This window comes from Pezoporus wallicus, unplaced genomic scaffold (genome assembly GCF_028554395.1).
Source record: "Pezoporus wallicus isolate ANWC-B61680 ecotype Strahan unplaced genomic scaffold, APGP_CSIRO_Pwel_v1 contig_7901, whole genome shotgun sequence".
Lineage (NCBI taxonomy): Eukaryota > Metazoa > Chordata > Aves > Psittaciformes > Psittacidae > Pezoporus > Pezoporus wallicus.
Genome location: NW_026641041.1, coordinates 554,031 through 576,284, shown reverse-complemented (window position 1 = coordinate 576,284; position 22,254 = coordinate 554,031). Strand labels below are relative to the sequence as shown.

The following is a 22,254-nucleotide window of genomic DNA, read 5'->3' as shown; positions in this document are numbered from 1 at the left end:
GAACAAGTTTATTTTGAGGTTGGCCTTTTGCAAGATGCAACCAGAGTGTTGTGCTTTGGAAAATGTGGTCACAGTGACTCCATTTTCATACATGAGAAATGGTTGCTCTAAAATTAAAGAGTAATAGAAAGAAAGGAAGGAAAAAAAACCCAATCAGTTCTTGAGAGCTGACCGAGAGATCAGGTCTGAGTAGGTGTGAGGCTTACAGAAAGGTACGTGCTGAATCCCTGCTATTTTTACTCTCAGTCATGAGTCTTGCTTTCATGATTAATACTCTTCACATCACTGGGGTGGGGTGTGCAAGGAGGTCCTGTTTGCTTGGGTAAGGTCCTGAGACCCGGTTTGAATAGTATCGGGAAGCGTGTTCATCTGCTTGGCAAGGAAGATGAAGTCCCTCTGCTGAGATCCAGGCGGTGACATTATCTTGCCCCTGCAGTGTAGGTGGTGAGACAAGATGACCATGGATCCTTAAGCTGTAAGGAACTCTAAGTCACTTGGTTGGAAAGCAGTAGCTTTCCTGGATGCACTAAACATCCCTTTAAAGAAAGGTCAAGACAAAATAGTATTTAACTGTTTCTTGGAAGGTGTTTTGAGCAAGGTCCAGGGTGGGAGCTCAGTGCAGGTGTAAGACCGGATTCCACAATGCACCATTGTATGGGTGATGGTGGAGCATTAAATCTGGATGTCCTGGAGCAGCTCACCTTGTTCACCATGGCATCTCTTAGAAGCCACTTGTGGAATAAAAGGGTATCAATCCAGTTTGTCTTTCCTTAGAGAAGTGGAGTGGAATTGGCCCAGTAAATGTGACTTGCTGGATTCTTAAGTTACAGGATCTTGTGGGATGTGGTCCTGGATAGAACTTGACAGGGGTCTGCTGGCTGCCCTCACATGCACTTGAGTCCTCCTCATCCTGCTGCTGTACCAAGGGGTAGCAGGAGGTGGCTGCAAGGGCTGCATCTTTTTCTTTGGCAGATCCTACCAGTGAGTGAAGCTGCTTCTAGATGTGAGGTGCTGAAAGGGATGTGAGCGTGTGTAGGACTAAGCCCAAACTCTGATCTGCTGTGCTGTTCAAATGAACCAAATGGTGCCAAGACCTAAAATGGCATTTTTCCTAAAAACTGTTGGAATCACAGGTAGATGTTTCCTGGGTTCTGGTTTGCATCTCACATTATTTTTGGAGAAAGGCTCCGACTGCTGCAGAACTCTTTGCCCCGGCCAATGGGAGTTTTGGCTGATGAGGGACTTGTGAATTGGGCCCGAAATGAAGTCCATGAAAACAGTGGTTTGTGTTTCCTGCTGGGTGACTTCTATTGCTCATGTCATCGGTCCCATTCAGGGGGTCTGGCTGGTGTTTTGAGATGAGATACTTCAGGATGATAAGAAGTTGTGTTCCAGTTACCCATCTAAAAGTCTTCCTCGTTTCAGTTCCATTTCAAACAGAGGCAAGAGAAGGGCTCTGTAGATGGTTGATGCTGCCGCTGTGCTTCTTCCCTGTGGTTCTTTTGCCTGTTGTAAAGGGTATGGGGGCTGTTGATTAGGTCTTCTTCATGGTCCTGATTCAGCTGAGAGCTTTAGAAGATGCCTGATCTTCAATATGCTGTATTCCCAATGTCGTCTGTGTGTGCTGAGTCCTTAGCATGGGTAGAGGTACCAGTTGTGGGGCTACATCATGGGAACTGTCTGTTGAATCATGGAGGTGGTGACAGACACCTAGTAGCAGATAGAAATGAGATTATTTAATACATGGCGACCTCCCTTTCCCTGGCCTGACACCTGATGTTGACATCTGTATCTATGGAAAGAGGATGTAAAATGTCAGTGCTGTGACAGGAGGGGATTTTAGAGCTGCTTGACATGAGCATCAGTAATGCAACACAGGGCAGGAGAGAGGCACCCACTCACCTTGCCTGGCTGTTTGTGACAGCACTACAGGGTGGTTTGGGGCTGGACTTTGCTGTTGGCAAGCTAAGAGTGGGATGCACACCTAAGTCTGTGTATCTGTCTGTGTATATATATATATATATATATATATATATATATATATTTGCCTAACATTGCAGGGCTTTCTGCTGTAAACAAGTCAGTTTCTCTAATTAGGTTTATTTGACTTTCTGTTACCTTATCTTACTGTTCTTTATCACTGTGTGTATGCTGGACTCCGGGTGTTCCAGGTAGGGAGGATGAGTAAATTGCTTTGTGAAACAGGCTTGTGTCTGTTGGCATAAAGGATAAGTTATTCGGCCCTGGTGCAAGAGAGGAGGAGAACAACGACCTGCTGAGTTACGGAGGACTGTCACCACCTCACACAGCCGCTTCTCCGCCACGTGTCCTCAGAGGGGTTTGGTTCTTGTCCTTCCCCTTTGGGATGGACAGTCCAGACTGTCCCTGATGTAATGTTTTCCTAGTTTTGCATGTTTTCTCTCCAGGCTTAGTAATTTATGTTCTGTGCCACTGCACAAATGATGTTGATGCTTGACTTCAAGAGCAGAAGGTTCAGCCCTACTGAGTGGCTGGAGCAGGAGGCTGGAAGGGACCTCCATGGCTTACACTGACCATCTCTTATCCCAGGGCAGGATTAGCTGTACCAAGATCTGTTTCTGGACCGATCAGCATCCTAGCCCCTCCAAAAGCAAGGCTCTTCTTGAAGTTTATCCTACCATATTCATTATCAGCTATTTCTTCGTATGCCCAAATCAAATGTCCCCTCCTGCAGTTTAAACCCAACCCTTCCTCTTCGATGCATCAGGAATAGGGAAAACATTATACGCTTTCTATTCAGCTGTTTTTTATATATTTGACTATTGTGAACATTCCTAGTTCTCCAGATAAGATGGGATTTGCTTCTTCCACCCTAGACTACATCTGAACCAACACAGTGGTGGGGTGTGCAGTATGAAAGAGAAATTGTCACTTGATACAAGTGAAAACGTTTGACGAAGGAAAGCTCTCAAATAAATAATAATAAAAAAGAAGGGCAGGAATTTGGAAGAAGGGGTCCTTTAAAGGTTTCCAACTGGTGCTGTGTCTGAGAAAAGAGGCAGGCTCTTTTTCTACGAGGTGAAAGCTGTTCCTTGATGTGTTCAGCAGCCCTTCCGAAGGAGCCTCCATTTGCATTGTGCAGATGCTCAGGGGGTGTAAATATTGTGGCAGGCTGCCACTTGCAGTGCATCCTAGGTGTAGTCCCACAGGGCTGAGTCCACCTTCACCCTGCTCCACATACAGGGCCGGCACCGTATGGCATCTGAGCATCTCTTTTCTTCAGTTTGTTTGCTGGAAAATTTGGGTGTCTAAAGTCTTAACAAGCACAGGCACCCTCTGAGGGTTGTTCATAGAATCGCAGAATGGTTTGGGTTGGAAAAGACCTTAAAGCCCATCCAGTTCCAGCCTCCTTCCATGGGCAGGGACACCTTCCACTAGAGCAGCTTGCTCCAGCCTGGCCTTGAACACTGCCAGGGGTGAAGCATTCACAGCTTTCTTGGGCAGAAGTTAATCTCACCCAAGTTTTGGGTGTCTGACTCGGAACCCACAAATTGCCCTTTGGAGATGCTTTCTCTTGATTAGCTGCAAATGGCTGACCAGGTGAAGCATATCCCACCTGAGGTGGGTAGGATGGGTGGGCTTTGTTTCTTGTAGTGCTGTTTAATGGGGATTTGCTGTGCTGGAAAACCTCAAGGTGAAGTGAACCATGAAGCCAAGATGTGGTCCAGTATCACCTATGCCTTACTTAGGCTTTTGCTCCATCTGCTCAGGCCCAGGTGCCTCCTTTTTACCAATCTAAAGCTGTTTGACCAGGTGGGCAACATTAGTGAGGACATTAAAAATTGATGTGTTCTGAAAATAGGATGCAAAAGGAGGAAACTGGAGTGAGCGTCTCAGTTCTGGAATTGTGTTGAGGTAGGGCAGGCCTATGCTGCTTCCTGAGAGCATCAGCACCAATTGCTTCAGTTTCGTGACTGCTCAGGCATGTGGATCTTCTCACTTTTCCAAAACGGTTTCCTTAATCACTTTGCAGTGGCTTTTCTGCTCCTGCAGAAGGCTTGAAGATAGTGAAGGCTACATTGCTTGTGGTAACACCCAGCTTTAAGGTGACTGCTTGAAATCAGAAGGTGAATTCACCAGGAAAGTGTGCTGGGGCTGCACCAAGTTCAGCTTCCTTCCAACTTGGCTCGATAAAGACATGGATTGCTTACAGACCAACATATGTAGGGTCAAGCATTGGGAATTCAGTGAGCCCATGGACCCACCCTTCCTCTGTCATCATCCCTGGTAGGAGCTCTTCACCAAGGACCGAGGGCCATACAGTACAGCTGTAGCTTTGCTGTACTCATCAAGTGGCTCCATCCCGAGAGGTGGGACCATCAGAAGTCAATGAACATTACAGGATTTTGGAGGCAGGGCATGGATTGTTGGGAAAGCAGTGGGATTTCTGCCTCTCCACCATTCAGGACTCAGCGGTACATCAGCACAACTGATCCAGGAAGGAGGTTTCAAGGATGCAGGGTTTTTTTACATCTTCTGTTCCACTAGCCTGACTTTTTTGTCAATCCCAGTTAACCAAGCATACGTTAGAGGAATAAGTCTTAAGGGAGAGCCTTAGGGTGCTGGATTTGTGTGTGGGGGGTAAGGGACCTCCCTTTACAGGGCTTACTCCGAAGGAGAGAAAACCAAGACAGGAGATGAGAACTGGAAAATGGAAGGCAACACCAGCACTTCTACAAAGCCAGTATTGGTACAGATGACAAGGCAGCGTGTTTGAGATAATGGTGTGGCTGAGAGTGACAGCTGTGGGAAGAAGGAAATAAAAGAGATTCCTTTTTTTTATATTTTATATTGTCTGTCTTTTTCTGCCTGTGAATTAAGAGTCTGGATCTGAATTTAAATACCAGGGGAATGGGAGCTGCTTGGGGGAAGAATCGGGTCAGTTTGAACCACCACTGTGCAGAAACAATGAACAAGGGATATGAAACCAGGGAATTTCCCCCCTCCCTGCTCTTTCAGATGCATGTCATAATATTTCCCTTTGTGTTCCTGCCTAGTGCAGTGTCACCTTGAGCCTCTTTTGCTGTTATTTCCCATCCCCTGCTTTAGAGGCTGGCAATGTGGCTTGTGGTCCTTAAGCTGGTTTCTTTGGACTGGCAGAGAAATCAGAGTACATTGATGTGTGCTGCTTGTTTCATGTTGATGATTGCAGGCCAGTCAGCATGCTACTGTTAACAGCATGGCTGGGGACTCTGTTTGAAGCGTTAATTAGCAGCAATTAATAAGAAGTGAAAAATTAATACCCTGTGTCAGCTTTCTTTACCAGTTAGTTATATCAACACCAAGGCTCAGAGGTAGCTTGAAGCTTATGTTTGTGTAAGAGTTCGGTCTTGCCACGTTGTATGGGGAAGATACTTAAATGCTCTCTTACAATAAATGCTAACCTAGTTATTCCCAAAATAAGAAGATAAGCTTTAGCCTCTGACCCATCCAGGTTTCTTGGGATGTGGATGAAATGTGCATGACATTTCATAACCAGTGAGTTCTCCATAGCTCATGCAAACGAGATGTTGATGACTTTGCTGAATTTGGATGAGACCTTCTGCACTGCCCCCTTTTAATTGAATTGAGCGCAACTGAACGAGCCCAGCCCCAGATGTAGCCACTGAGGATGGATCCCAGCCATGTTGCAGACACCTTAAGCAGGTTTCTGCAGGTTTTCCCTTCCATTTTCCATTTCTGATGGGAAATTCCCTGGTGCAGTGTAATGGGCCTTTCCTATGGGTCTGGTGTCAGATTTGGAGCTTGACTGCAAATGCTGTCATCATCTGATAAGACACCTTCAGTTTTTTATCAGCTCATAACTTTGTCTTATCAGCCTCATAGGAGCATCACAAGAGTTAAGTACACTACCATGAGCATATCTTTCTTCTTGGTATTTATATTGTTACCCCTGAGTTCTGTTTAAGATGATTGATTTGTTGTGTTTAAATTGATCTCTCTGTCATTTTCTAATAGACCCAGATTGCCTTCCGTCATTGTCTAGTCCTAGGCAAAAATGGAAACAGCTGAATCCACCCAAGATTTAGCTTCAGCTGACACCTCCCTTCCTCTCACGTTTAACAAGCTTGATGTAAAATCCTGATACTTAACCAATTTATTATTAATGATATTTACAGAAGTATTCCCCACCAAAGGAGAAGTGCTTTTTGATTTTCAGTAGACTGATTGCTTCTAGTTTCATAATTGAAACTTAATATACACTGGGGATGAGTGGTCATACAATCGCAGAATGGTTTGGGTTGGAAGGGACCTTAAAGCTCATCCAGTCCCAGCCCCTCTGCCATGGGCAGGGAACACTTTCCACTAGACCAGGTTGTTCCAAGCCCTGTCCAACCTGGCCTTGTGATACATACGTTCTGAGGTTAGCTACACTTGAAATACTCATAGTATACAATACACTTAATTCATTAGCAAGTCTGATGTCAAGAAGGAATAAAAATGAAAAGCTGTAGTGGCTATCGCAGTGGAGAAGTGATTGTTAGTATTTATGGAGTGCTCAAAGGATACTAAGGACTCCACAGAGAGAATTGGTTTATGGTCTTCTTGTTTAAAAGTGTTTTTTTCCTTTCATTATCAGGTGCCTTTAGGGTGGGGAACACACACTGTTGATGGGTCTAACTTTGCCCAACAACCTTTGGTTGGGGGTTGTATCGTCTGCCTTGGTTTCACTACCAGTGAAACACCTGTGATTTTAGCATGGTTTAATTGCAGCCACCCCAGTGCTGTTGTGATCACTCCAGCGAGACTGCCCCACCATGGTTCAGTTAATGGATATCACACTTGCACTGGACATGCTCCTCATTGTTTTCAATTCATCTTAAAACTGCTCACACACGTGCATTTCTTCCTTGCAGTTTTCATTGGAACAGCCTTAAAAACTGGGAATGAAGAATCTACGACAGAACACTCTCTCTCTTTCTGTTTTATAACCACTATATCTGGTCTTTCTGAATATGTCTTCTGGGTAGTAAAAGTTGAAAAAATCCCATAATATTTTTACAATCTTATTACCTCCTGCTTTGCCTGGCCTCTGGCAGTAAACTTTGTTCCTGCTCTTAGTCATGCTTCTTGCAGAGCATTCGATGGTGTTGCTGCCAGCATAGTCCTCTCTCTCATGCCCATCTTGGAGGCATCCACTAATAGGCAAGACCAGTCTTGCACATCATATATTCTGGACACACACTTTCCCTGCTATCTGTCTTTGCTTTAGCATATCTTGTGTGAATAGCTGGTTCCCTCTGTGCCTATAACCCAAGCTCTTGGTTTCTCTTTTTCAGTCCTCCTTTGACACCTTGTAATTCATCACCATCTCAGAGTTTTACAAAAAGCTCACTTTGGAGTTCTTTTTAATCTACTCCTGAAGGTGTATCTCTGGATATTGCTTGTCTGGTGGCTTACTATAACTAGAAATATAGTGCTCATTTAGTCCTGTGTCTGACTCAAGATCTAGTCAGTCTGTATTTCCCTTCTCATATCACTTTTCATCTCTGCATGGTTTTATTCCACTTTGTATTTACTATGGTCATTCCTTCTAGAAGAATCTCCTCTGCCACCATAACCCAGTCTACACCTGAGTTAATATTTACTACTGTACGTGGCACTAACTGCTGCAGTTACCTTAGGTCGGTCTTCATTCAAAAACCAGTTGTAGCCAGCACTGTTTCATTAGGGTGTCTGCATTTTGCATGCTGAACTTTATTTTCTAGTTATTTCATGCTCTCCCAATTATGTTCCCTTCAGTGCTTCCTCTGTTTCGTTTTCAGAATTGCCCCCTTTGGAAGCTTGAATCTTTATGGAGTGAGATCTATTTCAGACTATATGTGCTGGCTAACACATACAGTATTAGCCAGCAACAAGGTGGAAGGCAAGGGCTGGATGTGCTGCAGGATGGTTGAATTGGCCTTTTTCTTTCTGGCATGGATTGTGCCACCTTACGGGTTGATCCTTCCCCTTCTGTTGGTGGTACAAGGATCTGGGCTGAACTTTGAGATGTGAATCCTGTGGGTGCTGTTTCTTACCTCACTATTGTTTCTGTTGTTATTATTGTTGTTGCTGATAATGTTATTGCCACTAAGGCCCTTTGTTGCATCTCCTTATCCAACTGTGGCTTCACCATAGAAGAGAGACCAGGATCGGAGGTTTACAATCAACATGGAATAACTCGAAAACTGTTAGGAAAGGATGAGGGAATGGGTTGATGTGGGTAGAACAAATCACTCATTGTTTTTCTCTCCTTCTTCTAGCTCGTCCTCTAGGCACTCCCTACTGCAGGATGAATTAGGAAGGCAAAGCCTCTTCCTCTATACCATGGAGACAAGGGCATCTTTCATTGCCACCATGCGAGAGACGCAGCATCCCTCCCCAGAGAAGGGTCAGAGCCCGGCCAACGGCAACGGGGAACAGTTTGATTCAGGTGAGCTCTCATTCACCCCCATAGGTTGTCTTCACTGTTACAGTCCTTCAACTGGTGGCTGGTAGAGGTGGGAACATGTTACCATGGGAACATTGGGAATGGTTGTACAGCTTGAAGGCCCTTTGTGAGTCTTATGGGTTGGATAGTGTTCCATGGTTGATGGGTTAGGAAATCTGAGCTTTTCTCTTCTGGGTATCTTCTACAAGGCATAGCAACTATTCAGAATTTAAACAAAAACCAATGGAAAGCCTTTCCTGGGACATCATACCATGTTCTTCCAGTTTCCCCACCCTTTTTTATTCTAATGAAGTTTTGTGGTTAGAGAGGAGAGATGAACATTCAGGAATTACAGCATTTCTCCTTTGTTTTGACCTTCACCCTCATCTCCTTCACAACTTTTCTGAGGGCTTCAGGTGAGAGTGCTTCACAAATATTAGACCAGCCAGTGGAGAGCTGGTTCCATGTTGTCCTTGTGCTGATGATTATGATTGGATGCTCTGTAATGCTCTAGGATGGGCACCTTAAAGTGAGCATTCATTGTGCTAGATTTGGGCATCACTGTGGTAGATACAGAAAAATAAGTGCTAGCTTCTGGTGATTTCTGCTGGAATTATGTGCTTTAATTTCCCCTATCTAGCTCCAACAGAGGAGGCTGTATTGTCTGGTGAAGTTGCACATTATGGCTAGGCCCAATCTACTTTCTGATGACAAAATGAGAGACCTCTCTCTATCCCGTCTCTTCTCTGGCATTACCTCTGCTGCCCATCATAGCCTGGGCTGAATCAGTCAACTCAGTAACCCAGCAGAAAGGTAATGCAGAAAAAAGACAAGTGAATCATTTTCTGCCAGCTTTGTGGGTTGAACTGGCTGGAGGAAGAGCACATGCTGGTGGGAATGGGATTTCTCCCAGTGGTAGTGAACTGCTTAATGTGGCTCAGCTACAACTTGCAACTTCATCCTTGCTCTGTGTTTGCATGGACGAGCTAAATTGATGGACTTGTGGAGAACAGCACTGAGCTGCCAGTCAGTTAATGTGTACAAGAGCTTTCCTCTTTGCATTGTGGTACATTGTGTTGGTGCTCAGGTACTTGAATGCTTTTGCTTGCATTTCTGTAAGAGCTGTTCTTAACAAAAGGATCCTGAGGTATAAATGGCCAGTGAAGGTCTGTGCTTCTAAATGGCTACCTGAAGTCTACTTCCATGGAAATAGATGCCCTCAGCAGTGATGAATCTCAGAAAGTCTTGAATGTATGTATGTGCTATCACTAAGATGGCTAAGTCATCTGCCACAAATAGGTTCTTCTTCAGTGAAGCCTTGGAAAAGTCCATGTTACTGGAGCCACAGATTTTAGCTCTTTTATTGCCTTTATTTCCCATAGCCAAAGCCCCCCAGGAGGCTGTTAACAGTTGGAACAGTTGCATTTTTATAGTGTCCATGCATGAGCACTCTAAAGCCATGGAGAGGCTCACAAATAATGACTTGTTGATTTTATTTGTCATCCTGGGCTTCTTTATACATCACCGTATTGCAGGCTGGCCAGCCTTGACTCTTTCATTAGGGAAGAGCAGTGGGCCCGAGTACCAGTAATTGGAAAGGATACGTAAAATAGGCCCGATGCCGCATTTATCATCTCAGGGGGTGCTCTGTGAAATGTTGGCATCTGGGATTTTGCAGCTCTCCAGCATAGCCAGGACTTTGCTCTTGAAGCGCGTGGCTTGAGGCATGACAAAGAGATCAGCTTTGGGATAACTGCTTCTCAGGCAGACACAATCTTCCTTGTCATGTATGGAGAGATGTCGCATTTCTCTGTCTACCTTTTAATTTGGGGGGTCTCCAGGCAGTTGCGGGAGGTTGGGAAGAGGTGTCCTCTGCTCCTCAGCAGTAGGGATCTGATGGATGAGGTGAGTTGTGCACAGTCCCATTAAGTGCATGGATGGGGTTGGGTTCCTTGGCTGATCTCATCCCTGCACCACACTGCCTCTGCTCTGGATGTTCTAGAAGGGAACAAAGTCCATTAAAAAGGTATTTTGGAAATGTCCAGTCCCTTCAGAATCCTTTGTGATAAAACGAAGCAAAATAAAAGGCTGGAGCTGTGATAAATGAGTACTCTGACATTATTTTTACAGGCCTTGTAAAAGTAATTTCCTGATAAAGTCTGCAGATAAAACACGGTGGAGGAGTCAGACCTGTGATGCGTCGAGAGAAATGGGCTGACAGGGAGGGAAGGCTGCAGCTCTAACGCTGCCTCCCTCATAGCAGGGTCTTGAAGCCTGTCTTGTCTGGGTTTAGAAAGGAGAGATCTGGGTGATATTTTGTTTAACAGATGCTGTTGTGAGGTTTCCAGCACTACATGTGAATGAACCTTCCACTGGGGCTGTGGGAACAGTGGAGGCAGTGAGTCTGTCTGTGTCGGCATGTGGCAGAGTAAGGTCATGGGTAATAAGATTATGAGGTACAGGAGGGCTTGTTGCATCCATAACTAGCATCTGCAATGCTAATATAATTAAAGTGCTGTTGGCAAATTCTGGAGAATAATTTGCCACCCTGGAGACATTGCTGCCTATAAGGGATGAAGGTTTTAGACTGAGCTGCCTAAAAATGTCAGCTTCCACTGGCTCTGTGGAATGATTCCTTCCCAGAAGAGTACCAAGGAAGGCTGGAGAAAAGGAGGTAGGTATGTGCCTGGAGTCACCGAGCAGGTGAGAGCAAAAAGCAGGAATAAAATCTGAGAATATATAGAGAGTCTCATGGGTAGAGGGAAGTATGTCATGATCTAAAATGGAAGTATCTGAGTAGACAAGAAGAGAGTCGATGGCTGACCTGGAAATGTCCTGACCATATCAGATGTCCTGGGGTGAAGAAGTCCTTGAGGTTGTTGAGCAGCCCATCCCAACACCACCAGCCCAGATGGAAGCAGAAGCAGGAAGCAAGGAGGCAGAGGGGATACACTTCTAGTGTTTTGTGTCAGATGCTTCTGCCTTTTAGTGGGATGGGGGTTGTCTGTGATCAGGGTAAAAAGTTGCTTAAGCATTGGAGTAATTTTAACCTGGAATGGTTAACCGTATCTGCCCATCTGCTCACAGACTCTGTTTTAGAGGCTCAGACAAGGAAATCTCTGGATTAACTCCACAGAGTTGCAGATATTAAGGCTGAAAATTTCCCTGATCATCTGAGTTGCATGGTATAGATGAGGGAAACAGCAGTTTTTGCACCAAGCTTCTACCTTGTGGTTAAGCTGTCATTTTTCAGTAAGAAATGAACGAACCTCTGATTTTGGGTCAGATATCTCAAGTAGCGCCAGCTTCTATACCTGGTTGTTTTTTACATTGGTTGCAAAAGAAAGTCCATTCCTTATTCTACACTGAATTTGTCTGTTTTCAGGTTGCAGTCATGGGGTTGGGTTATTTCTTGTCTTGCTGAGCTGAAAAGTGAACTGGTAGTCACTTTATCATGGGAACAAATGTTGATTTACAGCTTCATATTTAAGCAGGTTATTTGAGTATAAGGCAGGGAATTGGACTTAGACTTGATGCAGCAAGTGTTTAACAGGGCAGACAGCTCAGTGCTCCTCTTTAAACTCCCAGATAGATCTTCACCCTCCACCGCCCCTGCCTCAAAACTCCTCTTCTGATCTACTTTTCCCCCCCTCTCCTATGTGGGTCTGGCTCCATAGGCAGCAAATAATGAGAGATTCCCATTGCACACCATAATTTTCTAGTCCTGAAAACTGGAGACCTGTAGCAATTATTGCAATAAATTAACCTGCTGTTTTCTTCATAAAACCGTCTGGGGAGGTTTCTTAATTCAGTTTGTCATGAGTCACTTTAATTCCATCGTGACCATGCTGATGAATGTTTGGGCAGGTAAGGGTCTCGTAGAGTTTGCCTGATAAATGCTTATTGCAAAGAGCTCATTGCTCGACTGTAAATATTCGTGCTCTGGGGATGGAACTGGGTTTGCAAGATTGCCTGGGAACAAAATGAAAACAATCAGATTTGGCTGATTTTCTGTAAGTGAGAGAAGAGTTATTTTTAGTTATTGCTGTGTGTGTTTCAGCGATGGTTTGAGGCCTCAGCTCTGCTCTACTCAGAAGAGAAAAGAAACGGGAGTAATGTCAGGTCCTTCACCGTGGGGGAGGATTGAGTGGGGCAGTGGTGTGGATAGGGGAGGCAGGATGCAGAGCCTTGAATCTGAAGTGGGGCAAGAACAAGCACAGGAACCAAGAAGACAATAGCGGTCTGGTGAGAGGTTCTGGGGGATTTTGGTAGTCTTTAGGGAAGAGAGAGATGTGAGAGCCTCAGCTGAGATTTCTGGGTGGAAGGATGATGAGGAAGGAAAGGAAAGGAAAGGGTGTCAGGTCTGCAAATGGGGCTCCCCAGCCCCAAGGGTTGGGGTGTTTGCTTTACACATTGCTCAGCCAATGTAATCAACTTGTAATATTATCACTAGGACACTGCTGTAATTAACAGTGCTGCATGACCACTTTTGGGACATGAGTAGGGCCACTTCACCCTTGTGATAGTGGACAGACGGCAAGAGAGTCATCAAGTACGAAATGAAAGAGCACAAGTGCTTTTTGCAGTGTGATGCGTTTGTTCCCCTATTGCCATGAAAGCAGAGGGATTTCTGGTCTCAAAGTGTTGACTGCTGAAGTCCCTAAGTCTGCTGAAAGCATAGCAAGAGCTGGTCAAAACAGTTAATCACAGCTCTTTAAAACAAGCTTTCTCTTTTCCATTGTGTTGATGTTTATACTGGTGGCTGTTCTCACCCTGAACGCTCTGCCACAACTTTTCCCTTCTTTGGCTGTGTTTTAGGCTGCTTTTCTTTCTTTGCTTTTCAACAGATGAGGGTTCCAGCACTGAGGACACAGACTTCAACTGGGATGAGTTCCTGGAGGAAACAGGAGCCAGCGCTGCTCCCCACACCTCCTTCAAACACGTACGTGCTTTGCCTGAGCCTCGTGGGTGTTGTGAGTGTTCCCTTGTGTGGATTTCGTGTGGGTCCTGGAGAACTGAAGTGTGGTCAGGGGAGAAATCATCCCTCTGTGCATGTGACAACCTGCATGGGATTTGCCTCCCAGCTGGTGTTAGGGGAACTTAGTGTGTTTGTGATCACAGCTCAGAGCATTGTGTCTATGCTATTTCCTTGTCCTCTGCCATTGGTTCAAATTTTCATTTTTTGAGGGCTTTTATTGCTTTCCTTTTGTTTATATGCACTCCCTTTTCTCTCGTCATCTATTTTCCCTTCTTATTTCTTCCTTGTTGTCCATCCCAACCTGTAGAGATTCATCTCACAGGAGTGTCTAACTTCTCCAAAGCTGTGCTCTTAATACATGATTTGCTGGCTAGCTGGGTCACTCAGCACTAGTGTCCAGCATGCCCCATAGGAAACCATCCTAGGAAACCATAGGAAGCCTCCTGCCTGGAAACGCTGTCTCAGAAGCATGAGAACCAAGTACATGTGTAGGTGATGCTTTTCTTGGGTGAACATACGTCATATAGACAGCTGTGATAGTTGCAGCACAGTCTGCTGCTCTGGTCCGTGTTAGTGCAGCTGGCGTTCAAAGTCTGAAATCTTCATTGATGAAGACTATCGTAGCACACTTTGAAGAAAGGATTCTGTCTCCCAGCAGTGCCTGTCACAGTCAAGGATGTTGTTTGGAACCATCTTCACCCAACACCAGTTGGTTAATGTCTTCTATTAATCTCCATGTGATGTCACATGAGGCCATGGGACAGCAATGAAGCTGATGTATGAGCTCTTCATCACAGTCAAGGGTGTGCAGGTTAGATTTTTGCAGGACATCTTTGTCATTCAGCTGCAAGACTGTGCTGACCTACTCAGAAGTTGCAATGCCTTCAGCTGAGTTAAGCCATGGCAAGTCATGATTCTCTGTCCTCAGCTGCAGTTCCCATGAGGATAATGCTGCTCATCCTCCTACCAGACCCATCAGATGTAGGCAGCAGCCTGCTCTGTTACAGCTGCCTGTCAGTCATGCTGGCTCTTCTCCCAGCTTCACTTGGCTGGTCTGCGAGCTCTGGAGGATGTGGACATCTTCAGCGGAAAGAGCACGGTTTTAGCTGTGATGCTCTGGATTGCCTTACACTGAGCCTGCTTGCTGGTGTAGATATCCTTTGGGAGCAACGTAGCTGTGCTTCAGTGACAAGGAAGCTTCCTGAAGAACCGGTTGCTACTTAAAGAGGAGTCTTTATTTGGATGGCTGCTGTCATGCCATTAAACCAGCTTTGTCTCCAAGTGATTTCTTGGCTTGTTTTGAAGGGACAAGGAGCTGCAGTGATGAAAAATCCTCTCTTCCATCTACATATGAAAAAAACAATACAATCTTCCATTCCCTATTTTGCTTCCATTTTAACAACAATGGATTATTGCAGGATGAAGGACAATAATTCCCTATACTGCAGAATTACAGAGCAATGGTTATTGTAGAGTTTATCCTTGCTCCAGTAGCTGTCTGTAGAGAGCATCTTGTCTCAGTTCTGAACACAAATACCAAAATCAGATGAAAGTTTTATGCTTCATGGAGGCCTTAATGGTGTCTTTAGGAGTGTGGAGATGCCCACCTCATCGTGATAATCCTTCTGACTGTGGTGTCTCACTGCACCTCAGTCCTGGAAATTCCAGTGTGAGACAACTCAGTGTTGGGAATACTCCTTAGTGACTGTTCTTCACAATTTGAAACATGATCCTTAACAAAAACATGGCTTGGCCAGGAACCTGAAAGTTGTTAAAGATTGTATTATCTGGCTGTCTGATTCCATTCTTCATGGGATTTCCAGTCACAAGTCCCTTGCCTCCAGGATACCACATTGGTCTTTACTTACAATGAGTGCAAGGAGTAAAGCTACAAATGAATGTGAATCCTGGATTATTCATGAGGACCCTTAGCATCACAAGAGCTAAGATCGTATCTTATGGCTAAAGTAGCAGATGTCACAGACCTTCTTCAGTCTTTGACGATCTGCAAAGATCTCTTCCATCCTCAATTCAACTATACCCTGACTCCAGGCATTGATGCTGATGATTGATACTACATTTATGTTTGTGAACAGAATGCATTTAAACCTGGTGTTTAAATGAGAATTTAATCAGAGATACGCTTAAACCAGACTATAATCTCTCTGGTTTCAGTAGGAGATAAGGACAGGTTCTTACAGGCTTTTTAGTGCCTTAAGCATCCCCTAAGGAGTAATAGGCTACGTTTTGGATAGTCTTCTGAAGACAAGGCTGACACCTGAACCAGTGGACTGGCATCTACCTCCTCTTTATCAACATCAGCTAGAGACATGCCATTGGCCTTGGAAGATACTTTACCATGTGCCAAGAGCAGGCCCTAGTGTTTAACAGTAGTCCCTTCAGTGTCCTAGAAGAGATGCGCTGGCATCTCCATTGTCTTAAGGCAAGTTACATGTAACGTGTCACTGGTAAGGTAAATGGAAGTGATACCTCTGTCAGATGGCAGGACAGTGACCCCAGCCATTTGCTTTTCAGCACTGGGTCATATCTTATATACAAAGGTGCTGGGAGAAGCAGCTGGTTGAGACTTGAGCTGCTGGGGAGGGATTTAGTGAAAGCACTCTCCTTTGTCTGCCTGGCACAGCATTCAGCCCTTGATGCTTGTCTAACCTCAAGAGGTGCTTCAGTGTTGTTATATGACTAATTATTATAGTTGGGCTAAACTCCTAGAGGTGCTTAGTTGCCTTTCTACCTCGCATGTGTCCTGTGATCTGCCTGACAGAGCTGGACAGTGGGAAATGAAACCTCATTTGAGTTATACTGCCTTTCTCCCAGGCGTTAGTGAGATTTATGATGTGAAGGTGGGTACCAGTCACACTCCCTCAGGTGTAGTGCAGCTGAGGTTACCACTGCTGGAGAGCCTCTTTGGAGCGTGTGGGATGTTGCATGATGGGGTATATGCCAGTGAGATAGGAATGGTCCTGCCCAGACAGACTGTGAAGGAGGTGGTTGGATTAAGGTGCACAATCAACTCATGTCCTACCTCAAAGCTGCTCTTTAAGAACAGCATCATCTTGCTTAGCTGGGAAGGGGGCTCTCCCTGCAAAGAAGAAAAGGTAACACCATGCCTTTCTAATTTTGTAAGGTTGAAATCAGCCTTCAAAGCAGTTTCCAACCAGGGATGAAATTAGAAGTGGCCAACAAGAGCAATCCAGACACATATTGGGTGGCTACCATCATTACAACGTGTGGACAGCTCTTACTGCTTCGTTACTGTGGCTATGGAGATGACCGCAGGGCAGATTTCTGGTGTGATGTGATGACAGCAGATCTTCACCCTGTTGGCTGGTGTACACAGAATAACAAGGTCCTGATGCCTCCAGATGGTGAGTTCTATGTGTTTTGTTAGGGTCATGCTCCAATATTGGACTGGTGGTTCATCTCCAGACTTCTAGATGATCTGGAATGGGTGCTTCACATCATCAGTTGGTGTTGGGTGATGCAGACAGGGTCAGGTTCCCACAGGTCAATGGGTGTTTCAGTTTGCCAGCCAGTCTCTAGCAAAAGCATTTTTACCCTAGTTGGTTAACAACAGAAGGCACTTCTGTAAGAAGTTGTCTTAACAAGGAAACGCTGTTGAAATGCAAAGCTGTGATTTTCAGTTAGGGGAGAAAATTGACCTGTTCTTGCAGGGTGACATCCAAAGTGAGAACAGACCAAAATAAGCAAGATCAGTTTGGGTGTAGCCAAAATCGGAAGTTGGCTGTGCACTCAAATGTTGTGCCCTGAAAGTTTAGACCCTTCCATTGCCAGATTCTTGCAGCTTTTAACTCCAACACTAGATACACATGATTAACGATAGCAAAATTTGGTCATCATAGGTTAGAGCATGTCCGGATTATCAGCTTTTAGGTGCACAAAAGCTGAATGCAAGAGCTGTACATTACTAAATGGCCCATGTGGGACAGTTTCTTAGTAACAGAAGTTGATTCCCAGTGTGTTTGAAAAATATTGGGTTTTTTGCTATGTACATCAGCAGAACAACAGTGTATCCTTACCACTACATAGCTCCAAGCAGAGGGCTACTTGTCACTCTTACTCATGCATTTTCCTCCCCTATATCCCATTTATTCTGGATCAAGGGAAAAAGAGATGAAAATTTAGCCTCTAACTTATGCATGCTTTTAAAAAAGTCTCATTTATGGGTTCTGCTGCTGAAGTTATTCTTTTACTTTCTATTTTATGTGATCATTGAAAAAAGCATTGGAAAAATCTCATTTATGGGTTCTGCTGCTGAAGTTATTCTTTACTTTCTATTTTATGTGATCATTGAAAAAAGCATATGTGCCAGCTGTGGGCCATGTGTGATTTCTCCTGGTGTAGGGCTTGCCTGGCTTCCCACTGAGTGTGCTGTAGACATGGTCTGTGAATCAGAGCTGATGTTCCTGCTTTGTGCCTGGTGAACTCTGAGCTAAACTCTGAGCTTTTTGTTCTGGTCTATGTGTTTTGAATAAACGGAGGATTGATTGCTTAAAAATAGAGAAGTCTTGAAGACAAATATGGGTGAGAAATCTGTTGGCTTATCGCTAGTAAATCAAGCTGATGTGAGAGGGGTTAGGTATTTTATTGGTCTCTTGAACTATCTTTTATTACATGGATTATAACAAGTGTTACCAGAAGGGTGTAGAGTGCTGTAAACTAAATCTCAAAATGTGAGGATCAAGGAGTAAGAGATCCTATTGACAGTTGTGACAGAAAATAACGATTGTCTTCTAACGGGAGGCAACTGCTTTTCATGGCAGTGTTGGAATCTGCTCTTTGGGTTGTGGCTACTTTGTGTGAATTGTCTTGCTTGAATGACTGCAAATGTGCAGTAGGTCAAACCTCCTTTCTCCTCTGGCTGGGTGCTGTAATTGTATACCAGGAATTTAAATTTGGGCAGCTGCCCTGTTTTGTTTTGGTTTTCCCACTCCCATTCTCACCGAATTAACTCTATTGAATATGTCTTAGTATAGTTCTCAGAAATAATAGATGTGTAGATTATAATTTCAAAAGAGATTTAAACATTTAAGAGCTTCAGGTGTATTTTGCAATGAGGCCTCTAAAATGCCCAGGAGGGTTTGAGGCTTCAGGACTCCTCTCACTTGCCAAAAAGAGAGGTCCTAAATGTGTTCGTAAATCGCAGAGCTCCACTGGGTATTTGCCCAACAGGGTTTGCCTGTGGTCAAAGGTGGGTTTGTGTCTCCCACTGGGACACCACAAGGTAGAAGCTGAGTTTTCAGGAGCGCCCCTTGTTTTCTGTAAGGAGAACTGGGCTCTGACCAGGGTTTATACGTAGCTTGTGAGTACTAGACTTATTTTACACAGATGTCTGGAGTTTGTCCCGTGCTTAATTGTGTTGCTGGTCAGTGGATGTATCTTAATGAGCCAAACTTCACTGCGGTGCTGGGAGTTCTGTCTGGTGAAGCCTGCAGGATCAAGTCTTGCATTGGTAAAAGAGAAGCTGCTGTTCTCTGTGAACTCCATGGAGGTTTTTTGCCTTTTTAGCATTGCACATTGTTTTGTGTCAAACCTGTGGAAGAAAGGAAAGACAGCTTCAGATTGCATGGACCCGTTTTACGAGGGCCTGATTCTGCACATCTTGATTACAAGGAGCATTTCTGTTGGCAAGACCATGCAAGCAGAATGGCCAGGGCCAGCTATCTGTCATTAGGGTTTGATTTTAATCAGGACTTGAAGGCTTTGGTTAAAAAGCAGATCTGCCAAGAAGAGCTTGTTTAATGGGCAGAATACCAACACTGAGACAATGCTCTGTTTCTGCTTGCGAATCAGATTGGACTGATCAGTGCTCATCTTATAAATGCGATGCCAGACAAGAATGGTACATAGTGACAGGATGAAGGATTTCATTAGATGGGAAAGAGATGCAAGAAAATAGACTGGTTCAGTTTAGCAAATCAATAGAGCTTGATTTAATGCACACACAGAGCTTTTAAGGGGCAGCTGCCAAATAATTATTGTTTATGATCCCAATAGAAGGAAGTCATTTAATTTATGGACTGTTGCATGGTTATTTATTGGGTGACATTAGCATTGCATCATGGTGCCAGTGGCCTGCGAGGAAAATGTCAAGTCATGTTATGTCCTCCCATGTCGTTATGGTGCAGTGCAATAGGATAGGAGTGCTCAAGCCAAATACTTGAGTTTCCAATGAAATGTATTGGCTTATCAAGGGATGGTGTGTGTGTGCCTACGAGCTTCACCCTCCATCCCCTCCCTCCCTGCAGGAAATCAAAGGAGTAAAATTGTAGTTACTTCAAGCTTTGCCATTAATTATATTTTTCTCATTACAAATCGGTGTGCAATTTGAATTGCAAACTCAGCTATCCTGGCAGAATAGATCTGTTTACCATTCAAAGCAAAATGAAAATTATTTAAATTAGTTAATATAGAACTCATTTGAATGAATTGGATGTTTATTCATGAACTAGCTGAGGCAAGTGTGAAGCTGTCCTTATGGTCTGTAGCTTTGCCTCTGGTCAGCTCTAAAGTAATGTCCTGGGACAGAGATTTCTTTTTCATTACATATTAACTGTGGTGTAAACCATCAGTAGCTGAGTGTGAGATTTTCATCCTTTCTGAGAAGCAATTGTAATTCATATGAGGAAGGACAACCTGCTTCAAAGTTCATTGACAGTGACAAGACTGTGGTGGTGTAGCAAGCTTTGTTTTCTGCACTGTGGGGATGAGATGTAGCAGATTTTCCATCAGTTAGTAAAATTTCCCTATTGTATTATTCTGCACGGATACAGCAACAGTATTTATTTCCTCCTGTGCCTTACCCAAGCACTGTCCTCCTCCTCAGCACAGAGCCGATGTGGTTGTTTTCCAGCATCCTCCATCCCTCGGGGTGTTTTATGCACTGAGCATTAAAAATTTAAGTCTAACTAAACTTTCTCTTACTAGCAATTCCTTTAACGGTGAAAGGAAAAGAGGCCTCTTGCCTCCTTCAGCCTAGTATTTCCATGTGCTGTTTTCCTTTGTTGATGACAGTTGGGTTCATGAACACGTTTACCATCGGGTAGAAGAGCAGCGTGGAGAACCTGACAAGCGTAGCAGCTAAATTATGCATTGTGAACCACGCGGAGAGCAGGAACGCCTTTTGATTGACACTTGGGTGTTTTTGTACAGATTGCAGATTTACAGCTGAGCCAACAGAGCTGAATCTCTCCTGGCACTATCTTAATGCATTCTGGGATGCGCTAAAGACACTGGGTGACAAGACTATTGTGTACACTTGTAATTGCTGTGGTGGTTCTGCTTTAATGTTATTGACAGATGGAAAGTCAGATAGGGCATTTCTGCGTGCAGATCTGTGTGGTCTGCTTGCTGTGTAAACCAGGAGATGGAGGAGACCGGAGATGTGAAGAAATACAGCAGGGAGAGAACCAGGTTTATATTTTGACTTTATAATGGTCTGGTACAGACGGGAAAACCTCTGAACACCATGTATACTTGGATTTGGAGATCAGGATGATCAATCACACTGTGATTATGTGTAGGAAGGCAGGTTTTACTTCTCTTGTTACACTGATACAAGGAGAACTAAAGCTTCAAATCTTGATCCTGGGGTGAAATGACTCTCTTTTGCATAGTGCTGAGCTTTATCAAGCTTCAGCATCAAATACGCCATTAAGAGTGGTGGACTTAAAGCATTTTTCCTGCCCAGGCTTCCCATGAAGGCAGACATCGTTTGGTCATTATTTGAAATAGGTTTTCATGTGTATCTCAGGTCAGATTAACTTTTACCCTAGATCAGGCCAGAGGAGGGAAGTGTCAGATTCTCAGTGCTAGATCTGATTGTGGGGAGGGTATGGATGAAAAAGAAGATGAAACTCATGCCATGCAAACCGGGTTGCCTTCAGATGACAACTTGTTGCTTTTATTATTATTACTGTTGTTGTTGTTATCACTATTATTAAATATCATTATCTGAATCTATCCTGGTTTTTGAGGTGTAAGAGAGGAGAGATGTAGATCTCATTGACCATGTCAAAACTTAACGGCATCAGGACTCAGTGGATTCTGCATAGTCAAAAGATGGTCTGCTGTGTTGCACAGCAGATTGGTGTGCAAGAGGTCAGATAGATGAATAGGTAGATTGAAGAAATGTTAACTTTGAGCCAAGTTTTCCTTTTTTTTTTTTAATGCTCAGGTGGAATTACTGATGGGTGTAGTGGTTAGAACAGATGCTGGTGCTGGGCTACAGCAGAAAGTAGTGGGATTGAGAGAGATTGGGGAGCAGGAACAGTAAGGCGAGACGGTGATACAGGATCAAAGAGAAGAGGAAGCCTTGAGCAGTCACTTTCTGCTGCAGGTGTGGATTTGGTGTCATTCAAGACTCCCTAGGTGCACAGAAGGCTTTCTTAAGGGGCACACCTCATACACTTGCCTTTCAGCATCATTTTTGGGGTTACTTGTGTCCACAGAGTTTGTCCACAGGTTCTTCAGTAACACAGAGATAACGTTTCTGAAAACGGATGAGGGCTTCCAGAGCTTCTCTCTCAGAAAATGGGATCATGGAATGGTTTAATTAACCAAAGCCAACTTTCTCCTGGTATCTGTTGCCAGAGGAAATAACGCTTAAGCTATACCTGCAGGGCTGTAATGACAGTGCTGGTAGAGGGATCAGATGGGCAGGGTGGACTTCTTCTTTCGTCTTTGTGAAGAGTTGGCTCTCCTCCACCAAGTTACCTGAGACGAGCCCAACTACTGGTGTAACTGAGAGCAGATCTGGCCCCTGTGTAGCTCTTTCACTGAAGGC

At 44.3% G+C, this 22,254-nt stretch overlaps 1 protein-coding gene across 3 annotated transcripts in view; it reads left to right on the top strand.

The window, feature by feature from the left end:
- SFMBT2 (Scm like with four mbt domains 2) overlaps positions 1 to 22,254 on the top strand; it is a 107,467-nt gene that overhangs the window by 4,251 nt on the left and 80,962 nt on the right. The window contains exons 1-4 of one of the 3 annotated variants that reach the window (XM_057421896.1): positions 3,907 to 4,266; positions 8,286 to 8,455; positions 13,300 to 13,394; positions 16,576 to 16,816. In XM_057421896.1, the coding sequence (XP_057277879.1) occupies positions 4,178 to 4,266; positions 8,286 to 8,455; positions 13,300 to 13,394; positions 16,576 to 16,816 (595 nt within the window). In that variant the 5' untranslated portion in view covers positions 3,907 to 4,177. Of the gene's footprint in view, positions 1 to 3,906; positions 4,267 to 8,285; positions 8,456 to 13,299; positions 13,395 to 16,575; positions 16,817 to 22,254 lie in introns of those variants that run through there. The other 2 variants (XM_057421898.1, XM_057421897.1) reach the window with 2 other exon arrangements.